Source organism: Aulonocara sp. 'chitande type north' Nkhata Bay, linkage group LG7 (assembly GCF_057382095.1).
Source record: "Aulonocara sp. 'chitande type north' Nkhata Bay isolate Kocher_YH1m ecotype deep benthic linkage group LG7, A_spYH_male_GT1.1, whole genome shotgun sequence".
NCBI classification, from domain to species: Eukaryota; Metazoa; Chordata; class Actinopteri; order Cichliformes; family Cichlidae; genus Aulonocara; species Aulonocara sp. 'chitande type north' Nkhata Bay.
The window spans coordinates 9,153,643-9,169,236 of record NC_141350.1 but is presented as its reverse complement, the minus strand read 5'-3'; the positions used below and the strand labels follow the sequence as shown (position 1 = coordinate 9,169,236).

The following is a 15,594-nucleotide window of genomic DNA, read 5'->3' as shown; positions in this document are numbered from 1 at the left end:
CTCTCACCCCTGAACAGCAACGCGAGCCCACACGCAGAGAAAGAGAAAGTACAGCGTAATAGTAAGCAGGTAGTTAGAGGTCAGAGGTGCTGCGCAATCGGGACAGCAGTTCCACTCCTGGCAGCCAGAGCGGAACTCTGAGAGGGACCTGGAAGTAGATATGATGACCTTTTGTACAGAGGACCCCAAAATATACCCTCTTATCAAAATGACCTTAACATAGGAGCATGGGAAGGTAAGCACAGCCCATCCATCATCTTAAAGATTAATCCTCCTCTCTATTCTTCTCCTGAATCTATTAATAATGTCGCCAGAGGGGGGAATTTGCAGCAAAGATTTATTCTGATATTGTGACTTTTATTCATTAGCCTATAACAAGGGGGATTCCTTGAAAAGGAAATATAGAGTGGGCTTAGGGAATGCTAATTCTCCATTCCAGCTCTATTTGAACTATACCAACCCCTATTAACTCAGTCATTAATTTTGCTGACAATCTGCATATGCTACATGCCAATGTACAACCAAAAAAGAAGGAAGATTAGCATTTATGGCACATAGGTCACAGCTGTTTATTCTTTAAAAGCAATCCTGGGCAGCGTCCATTTGTTAATTTACTAACATGGATAACTCTGTGGCAGGTGTGAAGCTTTAAAAAAAAATCAATTTGACAACAAAATCTGGTGCTTGGATCAGAGCTTTTCCTCACTCATTTAGTCAAAGTACTGGATTTCACAGAGTGGAGCAGCACTGACAGCCCCAGGGGCATACTTCAATTAGAGACTTTGGTGAGTTTAAACACTGCAGATCTACTCCCGCTCAAAGGCATTTGTCTCCCTCCCCCTCGCTTTTCCTCTCTCTCCCTCGTTTCCTCCTTCTCTCTTCATATCTACGCTGAGCACCCACTCTCCGTCTTCTTCAAGTCCTGCTCTCTGTAATCAACTCAGTGCTAATGGCTTATTCTTTCTGCTCCAGCACCCACATTTCACTTGTTTATTTTCCCACACTCGTAAATCTGGGGACATGTCACAAGCGCAGCGATATTAGAGCAATAATCTCAGGTAATTATCAGATGCCCTCTCACTTTTTCTCCCTCTCCCTCTCTCCATTTAACACTCTCTCTACTGCTTTAAAGAGAGACTCATTCAGAAGTTTATTTGACTGCTCCTGTGAAATGTGGAAGCGGGGTTTGAAGCTTTAAAGCAGCGGTCCCCAACCTTTTTTGCGCCACGGACCGGTTTATGCCCGACATTATTTTCACGGACCGGCCTTTAAGGTGTCGCGGATAAATACAACAAAATAAAACTATTACCGGTACCGAAAAAAAGAAGATTTATTCATAACACGTGAAAAAACCCAGGAAAACCGAGTTAACAATAAAAACAATAACAAAATAACGCTGAAAACCAATAAAAACCCTGAAAACCATACATTTCACACCTGAGCCTCAACTCTCGCGGCCCGGTACCAAACGACTCACGGACCGGTACCGGTCCGAGGCCCGGAGGTTGGGGACCGCTGCTTTAAAGCACACTCTTATAAAATAAAAGGCCTCTATTTGTAGCAGAGCCCTAAACAGGTAGGTTATGCAGTAATCTAAATTATAAATGTTATGCTTGTCCCGTATTTGTTTGAGCTTTATAATCTAAAACATCCAGTTAACACAAACACTCTTTAAACTATTATGTCACAAAAACAGTACATTCCACAAACCACAGCAAAAAGTAACCCATGGTTCAAGACCGGGAGGCGGCTCATATCCGCGGGATACGTGGGGCTGTGTCAGGAAGGACATCAGAGGTAAAAATTTGTGCCAAATCAAACATGCGGGTCCAGCCACTGAGGCAATCTCTTAAGAATTAAGGGAAGAGCCAAAATAAGTTTTATAGTCAACGAAAAATTTCAATGTTTTATTTTCTTTAAATATGTTTCAGTGTTATTATTGTATGAACTCCACAGAAAATGACAACATGTATTATTGAACATCATCCTGCTGCTCCCTGCCACACATTGTGCAAAATTGTACATTTATTAAGTTATTTATATTTTACTATATCTTAGTACTTTAAAAAAAAATTATTTTAGTATTTGTTCTAGTTATTTCTACTGTTTTATCTACTGTTTAGTCATATTCTGCATATACCGAGACCCAAAAAAATTGCTTTGCTTATATCACATCAAATGTTTTATAAAAATTAAGCTCAGTCTGAAAATGTAGTGTCGGTGTAACAACAATAGGTTTTTTGGTTTGGGACCATTTTTTTTCCACGGACAAGCCCTTTTTGGTGTGCTTCGGACTGTTTTGATCCCCATCCCGGGAAGCCTGAAATATCAAGTGTACATGGCCAAGATACTGAAGCTGAAGTTGTATCCATTGCGGAGGGAGTGCAACTGCGATTTGTGTGTGAATGGGTGAGAATTTGGTTTAAATTTGGTAAAAAAGTGCTTTAAGTGATTGGTAAGGCCAGAAAAGCACTACAGAAATCCCAGTCCATGTATGCTCACTAATACACGAGTGTGGCTCACTGATGTTTAACAGCTTATTCTGTCTAAACCTCAATAAGGAAGTTACTATAAGTCGGTTTATTGTTGGCGTCTTTTTATAGGATTTGTTTTTGTTTGAGAAAGATGTTGTAACTTAACCACACTTTCCAGCTTTTAGAGCTCCAAGAAAACAGGGGATTACTTAGACTGTCACTTACCCACTCTTCCTGAATGAGGCTCACCGCCTTGTTGGCACGGGTCAGGTTTCGACAAGCCAGGATCACATGGGCGCCATGAAGAGCAAAAGACCTGGCTGTCTCAAAGCCTGAGATGGGAGACAGACGGACAGGAAGACAGGGAGATATAGACATGAGAAAAAGTCTACAGGCAAGCAATGCCTCAAAGATGAGGGTTTTTTTTTTCTAAAGATAACTTCAGATCCCCATCAATTTTTTCATATAATTTATTTCATTGAGTAACCCAGTCTAGTGGAGTTAATCATTTCTCTCTGAAGTGATGAAACTGATTGAATTATTGTGGTTCGCGACTTCTTCCTCTCGTCTTAGATAAAGTTTTGGATCTGACCGCCAACTCTCAATGAGGTATCGCCGCTCGCATAGAGTCAGAAAAACGGAGGCTGTTGTTAATTACGTTAAAAATTACGGCAGTAATTATGAAAACACGGGTCGTAACTGAACTAAATGAGCAATCGAACAGACATGACATTCACACTGAACCTTGGCGTGATATTTCAGGCACATCAAAGGGCCTCTGATAAGGACATTTCTCCCATGAAACGAGGTCCGCCGATATGCGCAGAATTTATCAGTCCAAGACTACTTCATGGCTCCATCCAAATCATGTAGTCACGATAAAACTGACAAAAACTGAAGATAGAGGGAGAGAAGTTCATTTCTAAATTACAAGTCTAAATGGGTCATTTCATCCCGTAGGTTGAATTAATTTATGAGATTAACTTTCTTTCCTTCACCGTATTTTTATTTCCTTTGACATTTACTACCCTTCATGTGTCACAGAAAAGTTCAAGAGCACAGAGTCATGTCATATTTTTAATCCTACTTCTATATACAAACCTGTGTGTATGTATATACATATATACACACACACACACAAGCACTTATCCACATGCAGTATGAGAGTCCTGACTGACAAAGTGAAAGGCTCAATAACTGATTGTGGCAAGAGGGTCTGAGTGGCAGAGCAGTAGGCAGAGTGTATCGGGTGGTGGATTAATATGGACTGTAATTAGATTATATGTCTTAATCTGATTTTCATTAAGAGCAAAACTGGGAGGCCTAATTGTGAGGAGAGCATTAAGGACTAATATCTATTAAAACTCAAAATTGGAGTGGGATTGGAAGCCCTTTCTGACAAGTGAAGCATGGAATGAAATTATATGACACCTTATTAGGTGTAATGGAGGGGACTGTGACTGTGAGCGGAGATCATTTCACTCACAGGAAATGGAAATGAAAATAAAAACAGCATGACAGAAAAAACAAGCAGAGTGACTGGTGGGGTAAAAATAGGCTTTGAATCCAAATGAGCGGCGGCGGGCTTTAGAAAATAAATGTTAGCGTAACTTCTGAGTGTCACGCAAAGTGTCTGCGTTTTCACTTCGGCATAATCTGAACACTGCTTTTAAAATTGATAAAAATCATACGGATGTGTGCGAAATGATTTTTATATTTTTTTTCCCCACAAACGCAGCTTCATTTAAAGGCATTTTTTCCGGTCTTTATAAATTGGACAAGACTACTGGCTTCTGGTAAACAACAACACCTCACACCGACTGGTTGTGTGTACAAAGCATGAAAGTGAAATTAATCGACACCAGTGTTTTCCATAATGGGGAACAAATTAGAATATGGCAGCGACAACAGCAGCAGCGCCGAAGCCATGTATTTGCAATGACAAATAACAAGGGCTTGACATTAATTGTGAAATAACGAGTGTGGCGTTGCTGTAACAGAGACTCCCCGCCCTCTTGCCCGTGTTACCGGTGGAGAGGGCCGCGATGAAATTAGTTCCTGGTCAGGTGTACAACAAAGGGAGCCTGTTTCAGCATTGTATGCTGATGGTGGAACATGACAAGAGGTCAGACAGGGGTTTCTTTTGCGCTGGTGGATCGACAAACGCCATAAGCTGTTTTACAGCGCGCGGCAGGCCCGCTTGGATGTGATGCTCACCCAGATTTTTCTGTCTAAACAGATGTAGTAGCTGCAGAGGTTTACAGAGAAGAGTCTGTAGATGGGGGGGGGGGAAGTTTCTTTGAATATGTTTATGTTCAATCTCAAGCTTTATAAAGTAGCAAGAATGCACTACATGGCTCAGCTATTGTTGAAAATGTGTTTTACTGTAATGTATAAAATGCATAAAAATGTGTAAAATGTCCATTAAGCTGTGAATGCTCTTCATGGTACATTAGGATCCTGGCCCTACTGATATCCCCCAATAATGAGTGTGATTTAGTGATTTCACGCTTTGTTTGTCCTCCCTGGCCCACTGCCCCTCTCTGGATCCCCCTCGTACACAGGTGTATTGGCTCAATGTAATGAGATCATTACCAGCCTCGTCAGTAAACGTGTTTATTTGGCAAACGGAGCCGCCTGCTCCTTCCCTCTCTTGATCTGCATCCAAAGAGGCATTTAACTAAAATAAGCTCTGCAGTACAATTGGGCAAACAGAAGTCGGTTCAGATCATTACAAGACCTGTGGGTAAACATGTCGGGTTCCCACAATCCCCTTTTCCAGAGCTGCTCGAAAGACCATGAGAGAGAAAAAACATGATTATGAACAGAGTACATATCGCCCAAACTCATCATTGAGTTACAAGGTGTTTTTAACTGAAATTGCATTTGGGCTATTTATGAGGCAATTAATAAACATAATAAGTATGGTTTTTATTATTATGTTTATTGCTGTTTATTTCTGTCTTCTGTTTGATTTATTTTAGTTGGTAAAGCGTTTAGAAATTTGTAGATTTTGTAACAACTTGCCACAATCACCTTCATGTGACCCGACACTGCACTGTTACACGGCTTTATCCCACATGCCCATCTCATCCCAGTTACTATAGATATTATATAACACATGCAGTATGTTTCTAAAAACAATAAGTTAATAAGCGCCATCTATTTCACTTTTCAACATAACTGTGATATACATAAACAGATATTCATATTCTATATTTCACACATTTTATTCTATTTTTCACAGTGAGGTGAATTCCTGATTGATAAACAACAGAAAAATTATTTGACTGTCAACTAATTATTTGAGCTCTAGTCCAAATATTAGTCCAAAACAAATCTTTAACCTCCTAGAACCTGGCGTCCACATACGTGGACATCACATTTTGGGTTATTTAGACCAAAATACTCAATTTTGCTCTACAAGGGCCTGATATCCACTTACGAGGACATTATACTGCTTTTGTTCTATCAAAATTGTAAATGAATATCCTCATATGTGGCTCTCATTTTTCTCAGACACAAAAATTAGGTAAAAAGAAAAAAAAAATCTGGTAATTCTTTGTTTTTACATTCATCGGGTCCCAATCAGCCCAAATATCAAAGAGAAATTAAAAATGCATGCCGTGAAACAGTTCGGGTCTTAGGAGGTTAATATATGCATGTGTATCTAAGAAAGCAAAGAGTGGCCGGATTTGAGAGACATCTTCAAACTCCTGACCATCTCTGATGTGATGAGTGCACCTGTTCCTGCGGTTACCGTGTATTTCTTGCCCAAGAAGTGAAGAAGGGGACAACTCCCCCGCTCTTTCTGACTTTTAAGATCCCCTCTAATTCCCCTCCATTAGTCCAAGAGGAGGGAGATGTCACCCCAAAAGTGGAATGTATGGTTAGTAATTACAGCCCAAGGTTGAGCTGTTCCAGGTGAGAGCACTGGAGTGGTTCTATTACCCCTCCCTATCCCCTCCTGGCTCCCCCACCACCCCCACTACCACCTCACCAGCCATGCAGCCCTATCTAGCACCCGCCTACCCACCCACCCAGCCACCAACCCCCCTTTTCTTTCTCTGACCCTCTGTGTCAACCTCCAACTCCCAACACAATCTTTCATCATGGCCTCACAACACACTGGACACCCCTGGTCCTCCAGCAGTCAGCCTCACAGAGCGAGGAAGGAGGACAGTACAGCTGATAAACACATAGCGCACCAAATCACAAACGTGTACAATGATAAACACAAACCCCAGAGGCCTGCTCATGCACACATAGCTGCTGAGCATTAGGGCTATTTTCATCACTGTCATCAAAATCCCCCCCGCATTCCCCCGTCATGTAACTTTCATCCCCCTCATCATGTGCAGACTGTAAACTCGATAGGTCTATAAACTACTTGACTACACACAATAACCCAATGCCCCTTCATTTTATTTTACCTACAGCCTTTAAGCACATATATGTATTCCATCCTCTCTTTCTCTAACCACTTCAGTTCCATTATATTAGAGCTGTAATCATTATTGAACCCTGCTAGCCTCCAGCATTATACTCTCTGCACGTTACACCAGTTTGGGTCTGCATAGCAAATTTCATCTAAGGTTAATAAAGTTGAATAATTTGACTAACCAACCGGAACTGCTTCTTATTACGTAGCCAATAAACACATTCATCAGTGAGAACATGAAATGCCCGATGAAAAAAATAAAAAATAAAACTTCCCTTTGATTTCCTCGGCGGTTCAGTTCACAAGTTGATACGGAGAAGGCAGCGCAGGACACTGGCCGGCCATTCACCCGGTGGACACACACACACACACACAATGAAGACTTAATATAAACACAGATGCACTCTGGATGTCATCTAAACCACACGTAGTCACTGAGAGATGCTCAGAGACAAAAAAACACACACACACACAGACGCCACACACCATCCTCACCAGGAACATCTTTTTATCCATCTAATTCCTCCCACTATGAATAATGCATTTCCCTCCTTACTGAGGCTTGGGTTTAACGCATCGCTGCACGGGTCTTTAAGGAGGTCCTTATTCATAAACAGTAGTGCAGTAAATACCAGAGCTTTGCAACCAATTTAATGGCAGTTATGCTTAACAAATCTGCCTCAATCTAATGATCAGCCACAAAGCTAGGCTATGGGTTTAATCTGCACACAGAGGCTCCCGCAGCTCTGCGACTCACTGAATATGCTTAGGGATCTCTCCATCCAGAGAGAGGAGAGCACCAGCCTGACACTTAATCCTCACAACACAACACTGGGATCAACACAACTATGGAACATTGTTAGTCTTTCATGAATAAGAATAACATTGAAAGTCCTAAAACACTGCAGAGACAATGCATAGAGAGACTAAAACATTACGAAGCGCTCCTTTTTTAAATCCATGCTATTCCCCGTCTGGACATCCTAAGTCTTTTCTGCTTCTTATTCCTACATTGACCCTGCGCCTTAACAAGAAGACCACGCGGAATTTAGTGCATGCATTTAGACTGAGTAAAGCTTTGCAACTGTATGCACTGCTCAACAGCAAGACTCTCCACAGAAGGTGCAAAAAGTTCAGATATGAAACACGTCAACACTGAAAAGCAGAATAAATAAAAACTTAATTTCAAACTCATAATTTCACTTACTGAATAAAAAATTATAATCTGTGAGAACTTTTTGAAAAATAAAGAGATCTGCATAAGTAAAAACCACACTTGAATAAGTGTTTTCTTTCTTTTGTGCACCACACATGCTGAGCTGGACTAATTTAAAAAAAAGCAGGACCATTTGAGTTGAGTAAGACAGGAGGCGGATATATTATTTCTGACCACTATTAAACATATGTCAACAAGTCACCTGAGAGACTGATGACCCTCCCCAGGTATTTGGACACATAAATGTCCATAAAAACAGTTCCCAAAGGAGCTGTCACTGGGTAAATAAGACCACGTGTCCTGAGAGGGAAAATAGAAATACATTTTTGTGCAATGTTGTGCAGTTTTATATTTAAAAAGCAAGTATCCTCATTCTGAACCCAGTGGGGGCTAGAGACATCAGGACAATGGCCCTTTAAGGACAACTGTTCCATGGACCCCTGGCCAGTAAATAACCTGAGAGTTAGTTGATAGGGGCGAATTAGAGCCAGAGCAGTACTGTGTAATGGGGATGGATAGGAGGCTCAGGCTTGGGTCAAAGCCGCTTAGGAATCAATGCAGAGGTACAGGTGTACAACCACAGGTCTATACGAGTAAGAAAACCTTTAAAAAGAAGGAGGAGGGAGGGAGACGGAGACGAGCGGAGGGGGGGGAAACAAACTACAATCATTCATTTCCATTATCACAATTAAAAATTGCCATTCGGGTTGGTACTGGTTTTTAATTTACAAAAGAAAGCAGAGAGAGGAAGACTAATGTTGTAAAGCGAGCGCAGTGATCACACTGGCAAGACAAACTGCATCACTGTCTCGCCTCCCAGCACTATTGCAGTGGAGCTTGAAGACTGGTCACAAAAACAGGAGGCGGTAATATTTCATGCATAAATAATGTTATATATGTGGTTTTCATGTTTATGTGCATTTGAAACTAAATTAAAATATTTTAATGTAAATTTTTGGAATTAATTAATATCCTACCATTACTAATAAAAATGTCACATTTCCTGTGGAGGAATTAAGCACTACAGGAATTGGAAATAGCCTTGACACTTGGATTAAAACACTACTGATGCCATTAAAATGCTAAGTGGGTCCAACCAATTGGCATAACCACATTTCACTAAAGGAATGTCAAAGGAGTACATGAGAAGTAGCAATTACTATTAGAATACTGTTAATTATAGCTGCTGCATATTTAATATGAGCAAAACAAAGGTTATGTTAATATGGGTTCTAATAAGTGTTCATGCACTATATAGTGTCAGTGTATTACCACTACTTGATGCAGTCTTTTGTGAAAAACTGCATTTTTTCCAGCATTTTTTTTTATTAAATATATCACAACAAATGTTGAATGAGGATTATCTTTTTCATTATATAGTGTTTTTTTTTAATTAAGGAAAAAATAAGTACATGTAAAACAGCTAATATGATAACATTTTTTAATATCAATAGCATGCACATCACAGACCTCCTGTGCCCTCTTGTGGAGAAAGCTATTAGTAATTTTCTCCATTCATCCTATACAATTATCGCTCAGGCCAAATATCGGATGTATTTTAGAACTAATCCTCTATCCGCGTCTAGTGAAAGCAATACATTTGGAATGAGAGGCTTATGCACTTTTAACCTCTGATGCCTACAGTCGTTCTGCAGCCATACATCTTCACGTTTTCTTTATTTTGATAATTATCCTTTAGTATCTGACTCACACTACACTTTGTTCTGGTAATCATAGGCATTCCCATTTTAATGTTGGCGTTTTTCAGTTCATTACACTTGTTCTGGGTACAGATTTTCTGCATTTCACATGTTCATGTGCATTTTCCTTTGACAGATTTCATAGTAAAATTATTACTTTTTTAACTATATGTAGAAGTAATCCTAACCCAAAACATTTAAAAATAATAATTTCTTGCTAATAATGTTTTGATGGATGTCAGTTATATTTTTAATTGATGTTTGTTGTGAGTCTTTTAATTCAGAGACAAAGAAAAAGAAAAATAGGTTGAACAGATCTTGGTTTAGTGACGGTCACAGGTTTAATGGAAATACAGTCATCAGAGGTCATTTGATACAAGCCAATTATTATTATTATTATTATTATTATTAAGTGCTGAAACTGCCTATTGATCAGCTAACGAGTGTCTATTGTGTGTGGCAAGAATCTGAACCTCTTGAGACCTGAGCTATTTTTAATTTCCCCTAAATTTGGGGCATTAGCTGGACCCAGTAAGTATAAAAACTAAGCATCATCTTTGAACAGAAACTCTTTTAATTAAGAAAAAAACTGTATGCCCTCATACGGGTGCAATGGGTTTATATTACAGAGAAACACAATAAAGTCACCATTGTTTAAAAAAACGTATAAAACACTTTTTAAGTATAAAGTGCAGTGTCCACATGAGGACGCACAGTCCCAGGAAACTAAACAATAAATCATTTTCATTTGTGTTACTTTTTAAAAACTGTGTTCTCTTAATGTGTGTAAAGATAAAAGACAGAAGAACATCAGGGTCAGGCAGGCATTTAAGTTCACAAGCTTCTTCCCTCAGTGAAGGTCCCCAGGCTGCTGTAAATCTATGTAATACAGTGCTGCCTTGCTACATCTCATATCACACACATACACAGATACACAGAGTCACACACTCCCACACACAGTGCAATTACATTGCAGGGACTTTCGTTGGGACAAAGAATTTGAATATAAAGACAATTAACGATTTTATGTTTATTTGATTTTCCTCATGCTGTCATTATCTATCTCGAACAAAGAAGCGAGTCTGAACAAATGGCCAGGACTTGTGCTAATTTAAACTAAAGGAAAGAGGAAATAAATTTGTTTCCAGACCATTATATAGTGAGCCATGCATTTGCTGGGTACAAATGGACACCATTCATTACAGTTAACAATGACATCCAATTCAGCCCTGCTAATGAACTTCAATACAGTCATGTTCGGTATTAAGGAGTGATTTGTTGAGTCTAAGTGTATCATTTTGGAGGCTAATGTTGATGAATGCCCCGTTGTGAAGAGATGGGGACATGCAAGGAGTAGAGACAGTCTTGGCAAGCACCCTTCTGTTATAGCATAATACCATATCACCACCTAGTGGTGTCATCACAGAAACACACATTACTGCAGATTGATGGTTCCAACTTTTCAGAACGTTTGTCAGACAAAAGAAAAAGATAAATAAACATTAAGCTCACCAATGCCCACATTGCCTCCGGTAATGAGGACAACCTTGTCAGAGAGGTCACGACCCTGCAGGATCTCGAGAGCAGCAGTGTTTCCATCGTACCGCTTCGGCTTCACCACCACATCCTCTACTGTAAATGCATGACGTGGATCAAAATATGTGCTCCGCTTGTTAATGTGACTGAAAATGACAGGGGAAAGCAGGAATGAAAGCAGCAACGTAGTTTTATTGCAGTCAAACATTTCCACAAATATAAGGGGTTTGATCATAAGTCTTCTTACTCAATGTAAATTATCTGTCCTTTTTCATCAGTTTCCTGCTCCCAACCATATGGTAAGTCTGTAGAAAAAGACAGCGATTTATTATTCTTTAATAGAAAAAGTTTGTAAAAAAAAAAAAAAAAAGTGTATATACATTTCAAGCCAAAACTGAATTCTATGTCCTGTTTCATTAATTTTTTAACTGACTGCTTAGCTACTGGCCACTGCATAAAAGTTGTGTGGTTGACAATACTCCAAATAACCAAGTCCAAGTTAGAGAAATATCAAATAATCTCAGCTTTGCATACATGTGAACAATTCTCCAGGGAAAACACAAGTGAGTAAAGCAAACCTCCAGCACAACGTTTCTTCTTTCCTGTCTTGGGGTGTTCCCACTGTGTCTTCATCTCATCATGACTGTTGGCACAAACAGAGATTAAGAGTGAATGAAAAAAAATAATTTTCTTTACAATATACAGCTGTGGTCAATAGTGTATTTACACTCATCATGGGCATGAATGTCATGGAAATTTAGGGATTTTAATTATTTCTTTGAACTATTTTTTTTCCAGGGTGGACTAATTATACAGTATGCATCTTTAATGCCTTTTTATATACAGGATGTATATCCTTTGCCAAAGTCTGGAAATAGACCCAAACTGTTACCCTCAATGAGATAAAATTTGTTAGAATAATCAGGACCAACCCAGGAACCACCAAGTCAAGTCAAGTCATCTTTATTTATATAGCACATTTAAAAGACATCAAGTGTCGGCCAAAGTGCTGAACAGAGGGATAATATAATAAAAAGAATTAAAATAGATAAGATGAAAATATTATAGAAACCTTGTGAGACATCCATATATGTTTGTAAAAAATATGTGTACATGCAAATATGCACATACATATACAAAAATGTACACATTCACACACAAGCACACATACGTGAACATAAAATACATGTATACGTGTATACACATGCAAACACAAAGACTAAAGCATGCCATGTACTGGAACCTGCTGGTACACCAGCATCACTGTCCACAGTGAAGTGAGTTTTACATCACCGTGGCCCAAGAGGGTGCCAACCAAGAAAGAAGCCACTGCTCCAGAATCGATAAGCCAATTGCCTTCTGGATAAAACAGACAAAGATTGAGCGTTTTGATCACAATGACCAGAGGTATATTTTGAGCAGTAAATGTGGTGCTTTTAAACCTGAGAGCACTGTACCAGCTGTCACGCATGGTAGTGGTAGTATCATGTTCTGGGGCAGTTTTTTTGCCAATGGTGCTGGTACAGAGGTTGGATAAACTCATCAGGAAGGTTCTGCGATGTCCCCTGGACCCAGTGCAGGTGGTGGGAGACAGAAGGAGTCTGGCCAAAATAACATCTCTGATGGTCAGCGTCTCCCACCCCATGCATGTAAATGTTGCTGAACTGCAGAGCTCCTTCAGTGACAGACTGCTGCATAGGGCTGTCGATATAACGATATATATCGGATTATGATATAAAAACATCTATGTTTCATTTTACGCTATCGTTTGTTTCGTGGTGTCGCAAAATACACTGTTTACATATTTTTTCATCGTTTTGATGGTCACTGTAGTGGCTATATTAATTTCTTAAAGTTCTCTCTTTCTCTTATATTTTATATAACCACACTTCAGACGGACAAGCGCCTGCTTTTATGCGTTGTCGTTAGCAACAACCACGGTAACAGCATCGCGCGTCCGCTTGTTTATGTTCCACATAAACCTTTCACAATAAAGCTCAAGATCCTGTTGAGACTTTTCAAAATAACCTGAATCACGTGAAAGAGCAGATTGTTTACGGATGAGAATTAAAAAAGAGCCGCCAGGTGCTAAAAAATAAACCTTAGAATAAAACGTTAGAACAGGCTTTTCCCCGCAGCACGCCGTGTAATAAATACTCACAAAGAAAACGGCGGCCGTTACAACTTATGTCTAAAAATGTATCGTTTCATGCATCGGTTAAAACACTCGACTCCAGCTACATGACGCGCAGCTGGAAACACTTCCCGCAAGACGAGCTGCCCGAGATTCACAGAATTTACAGAAAATGTTACATTTGTGTGATTTATATCGTTATTTTTTTTTATAGAATTCTTATATCGGGATATGAGATTTTGGTCATATCGCACAGCCCTACTGCTGCATCCTAGATGCATGAAGGAGCATTTCTGCAGGTCCTCCCTCCCTACAGCTGTCAGATTGTACAATCAAAACTGCTCCCAACAAACATAGAAGTTTACATCAGCGCTGTAACTTGCACTATTTTATCAACCGATTCACACTACAACCTGGGTTTGCCTCTCATCTGTAATTAAATTAATTACATTAATTTAATTTTAACAACTGTACAGTACTCTGTTTTTGGTCAACTATTGTCCTTGATGTAAATATGTAAAAAAAAAATGTGTAGGGCCTATATGTGTTTTTCTTGCTGCTGTTACAACAAAATTTCCCCTTTTGGGACAATTAAAGGATTGTTCTATTCTATTTTACACTCCACAAAGTGGACTGAATAATGAAGAAATACTAAATCCAAATTTTTCAACTTCATGTCAAACCAGCCATTGCTCCCAAACACATCAAAACGTGTTTTTTTAAGAGATAAACCAGGCTAACACTAAGGCTCTAGAATGACATTCCCAAAGCCTGACCACTAATCTACTTAAAATTTGTAGACTATGTTTAAAAGCCAGGTCTGTGCAAGGAAGCTAACCAATTTAAATGAACTCTACCAATTCTGCCAAGAAGAGTGGTCAAGTATCCAGACAGGATCTTGTTGACAGCTACCAAAAGTATGTCATTGAGCTGTTACTTGCTAAGTTTTATATATTGAACATATTTGAACCAGGAAGTAGATTTTTGACCTTGTGTGGATTTGAGAAAATCCTAAATAAATTCAAACAGTTCAAAGAAATCAGCAAAAGCCCCACATTGACTCCATGACTCCTTATGTCCAAGATGAGTGGAGATTCTGGTCGATATTGTCATGATAGTGTAACATATGTGTTAAATACTTGCAGAACAACAGGCGTAACACATGAACGGGTTACAATAGCATCACAGCATCAGACAGTTGCTATAGATTTTTCAGCTGCACATCCAAAATGTACATTTCTAATGCATTATCCCATTACTGAGGAGGGTTGTGATTTTATATTTCAGCGTAAGTTTACAGCATGGCAGCTAGTGGATAGTGACACTACAGCAGGATAATTCGAGATGACAAACTCACAGACTTATCAAAGACTAACAACAATTAGCACAAACCCTACAGTGAAATAAGGACGGCACACTTTATAACACAGACTTTACAGTGTAGCTAGCAGGCTGTGTTAGCCAGGTGCTAATAGAAATGGCATGGCCCTGATGTCAGTAAGTGTTAGGACTTATACTTATACTCATACACAGACATGCTTGCTGATAGCGTTAATGGTGAGATCTCACTTACTTTGCATAGTAGACCCAACCATCTTTAGTAGACCTCTCCTCCCATCCAGGTGGTAACTCATCCTCACTATCTGTATCGTCCATACCGGCGTACTTCAGAGCTGCCATAGCTTCCAGTGAATGACGAAAATCAGAGAGAAATATCTGCTCTGGAGAATGAATGCAGATGTCAGAGAGCGCAGAAACACGGACACGGCGATCTTCCAGCACTTCCGCAACAACACGATGACGACTGCCGAACTGCATTTTGGGACATTGAGGCGGTAGACCATATGCTGAAGGATCCGGCTTTTTGTGATTCAAATGTTTCCGAAAAAAAGATGGCAGCCAGAAGCCAGAACTAAGTCGAAATTTCGAGTTACTGTCTCAAGTTTAATATCGTTGGGGTTTGTTTTTTTCATAAGCTTAAAGGCTTTATGTTAGAGAACACTGGCTGGGTTTTCTCTCAGCCTTTGATCTGGGTATATAAATTTTAAAGCTAGTAGGAGAATAATGTTGGGAGATGTTGGAAGTGGGCAGAT

The 15,594-nt window shown here is 39.5% G+C and overlaps 1 protein-coding gene across 2 annotated transcripts in view; it reads right to left on the bottom strand.

Moving 5' to 3' along the window:
- The window catches only part of wwox (WW domain containing oxidoreductase), a 137,739-nt gene extending 122,369 nt beyond the window's left edge, over positions 1-15,370 (bottom strand). The window contains exons 1-5 of one of the 2 annotated variants that reach the window (XM_086298406.1): positions 15,075-15,370; positions 11,946-12,010; positions 11,615-11,672; positions 11,344-11,513; positions 2,700-2,806 (exon numbers count right to left, since the gene is read on the bottom strand). In XM_086298406.1, coding sequence (XP_086154532.1) covers positions 2,700-2,806; positions 11,344-11,513; positions 11,615-11,672; positions 11,946-12,010; positions 15,075-15,319 — 645 coding nt within the window. In that variant the 5' untranslated portion in view covers positions 15,320-15,370. The remainder of the gene's footprint in view (positions 1-2,699; positions 2,807-11,343; positions 11,514-11,614; positions 11,673-11,945; positions 12,011-15,074) is intronic. The other variant, XM_086298405.1, reaches the window with a different exon arrangement.
- Between the last annotated feature and the right edge of the window lie 224 nt (positions 15,371-15,594).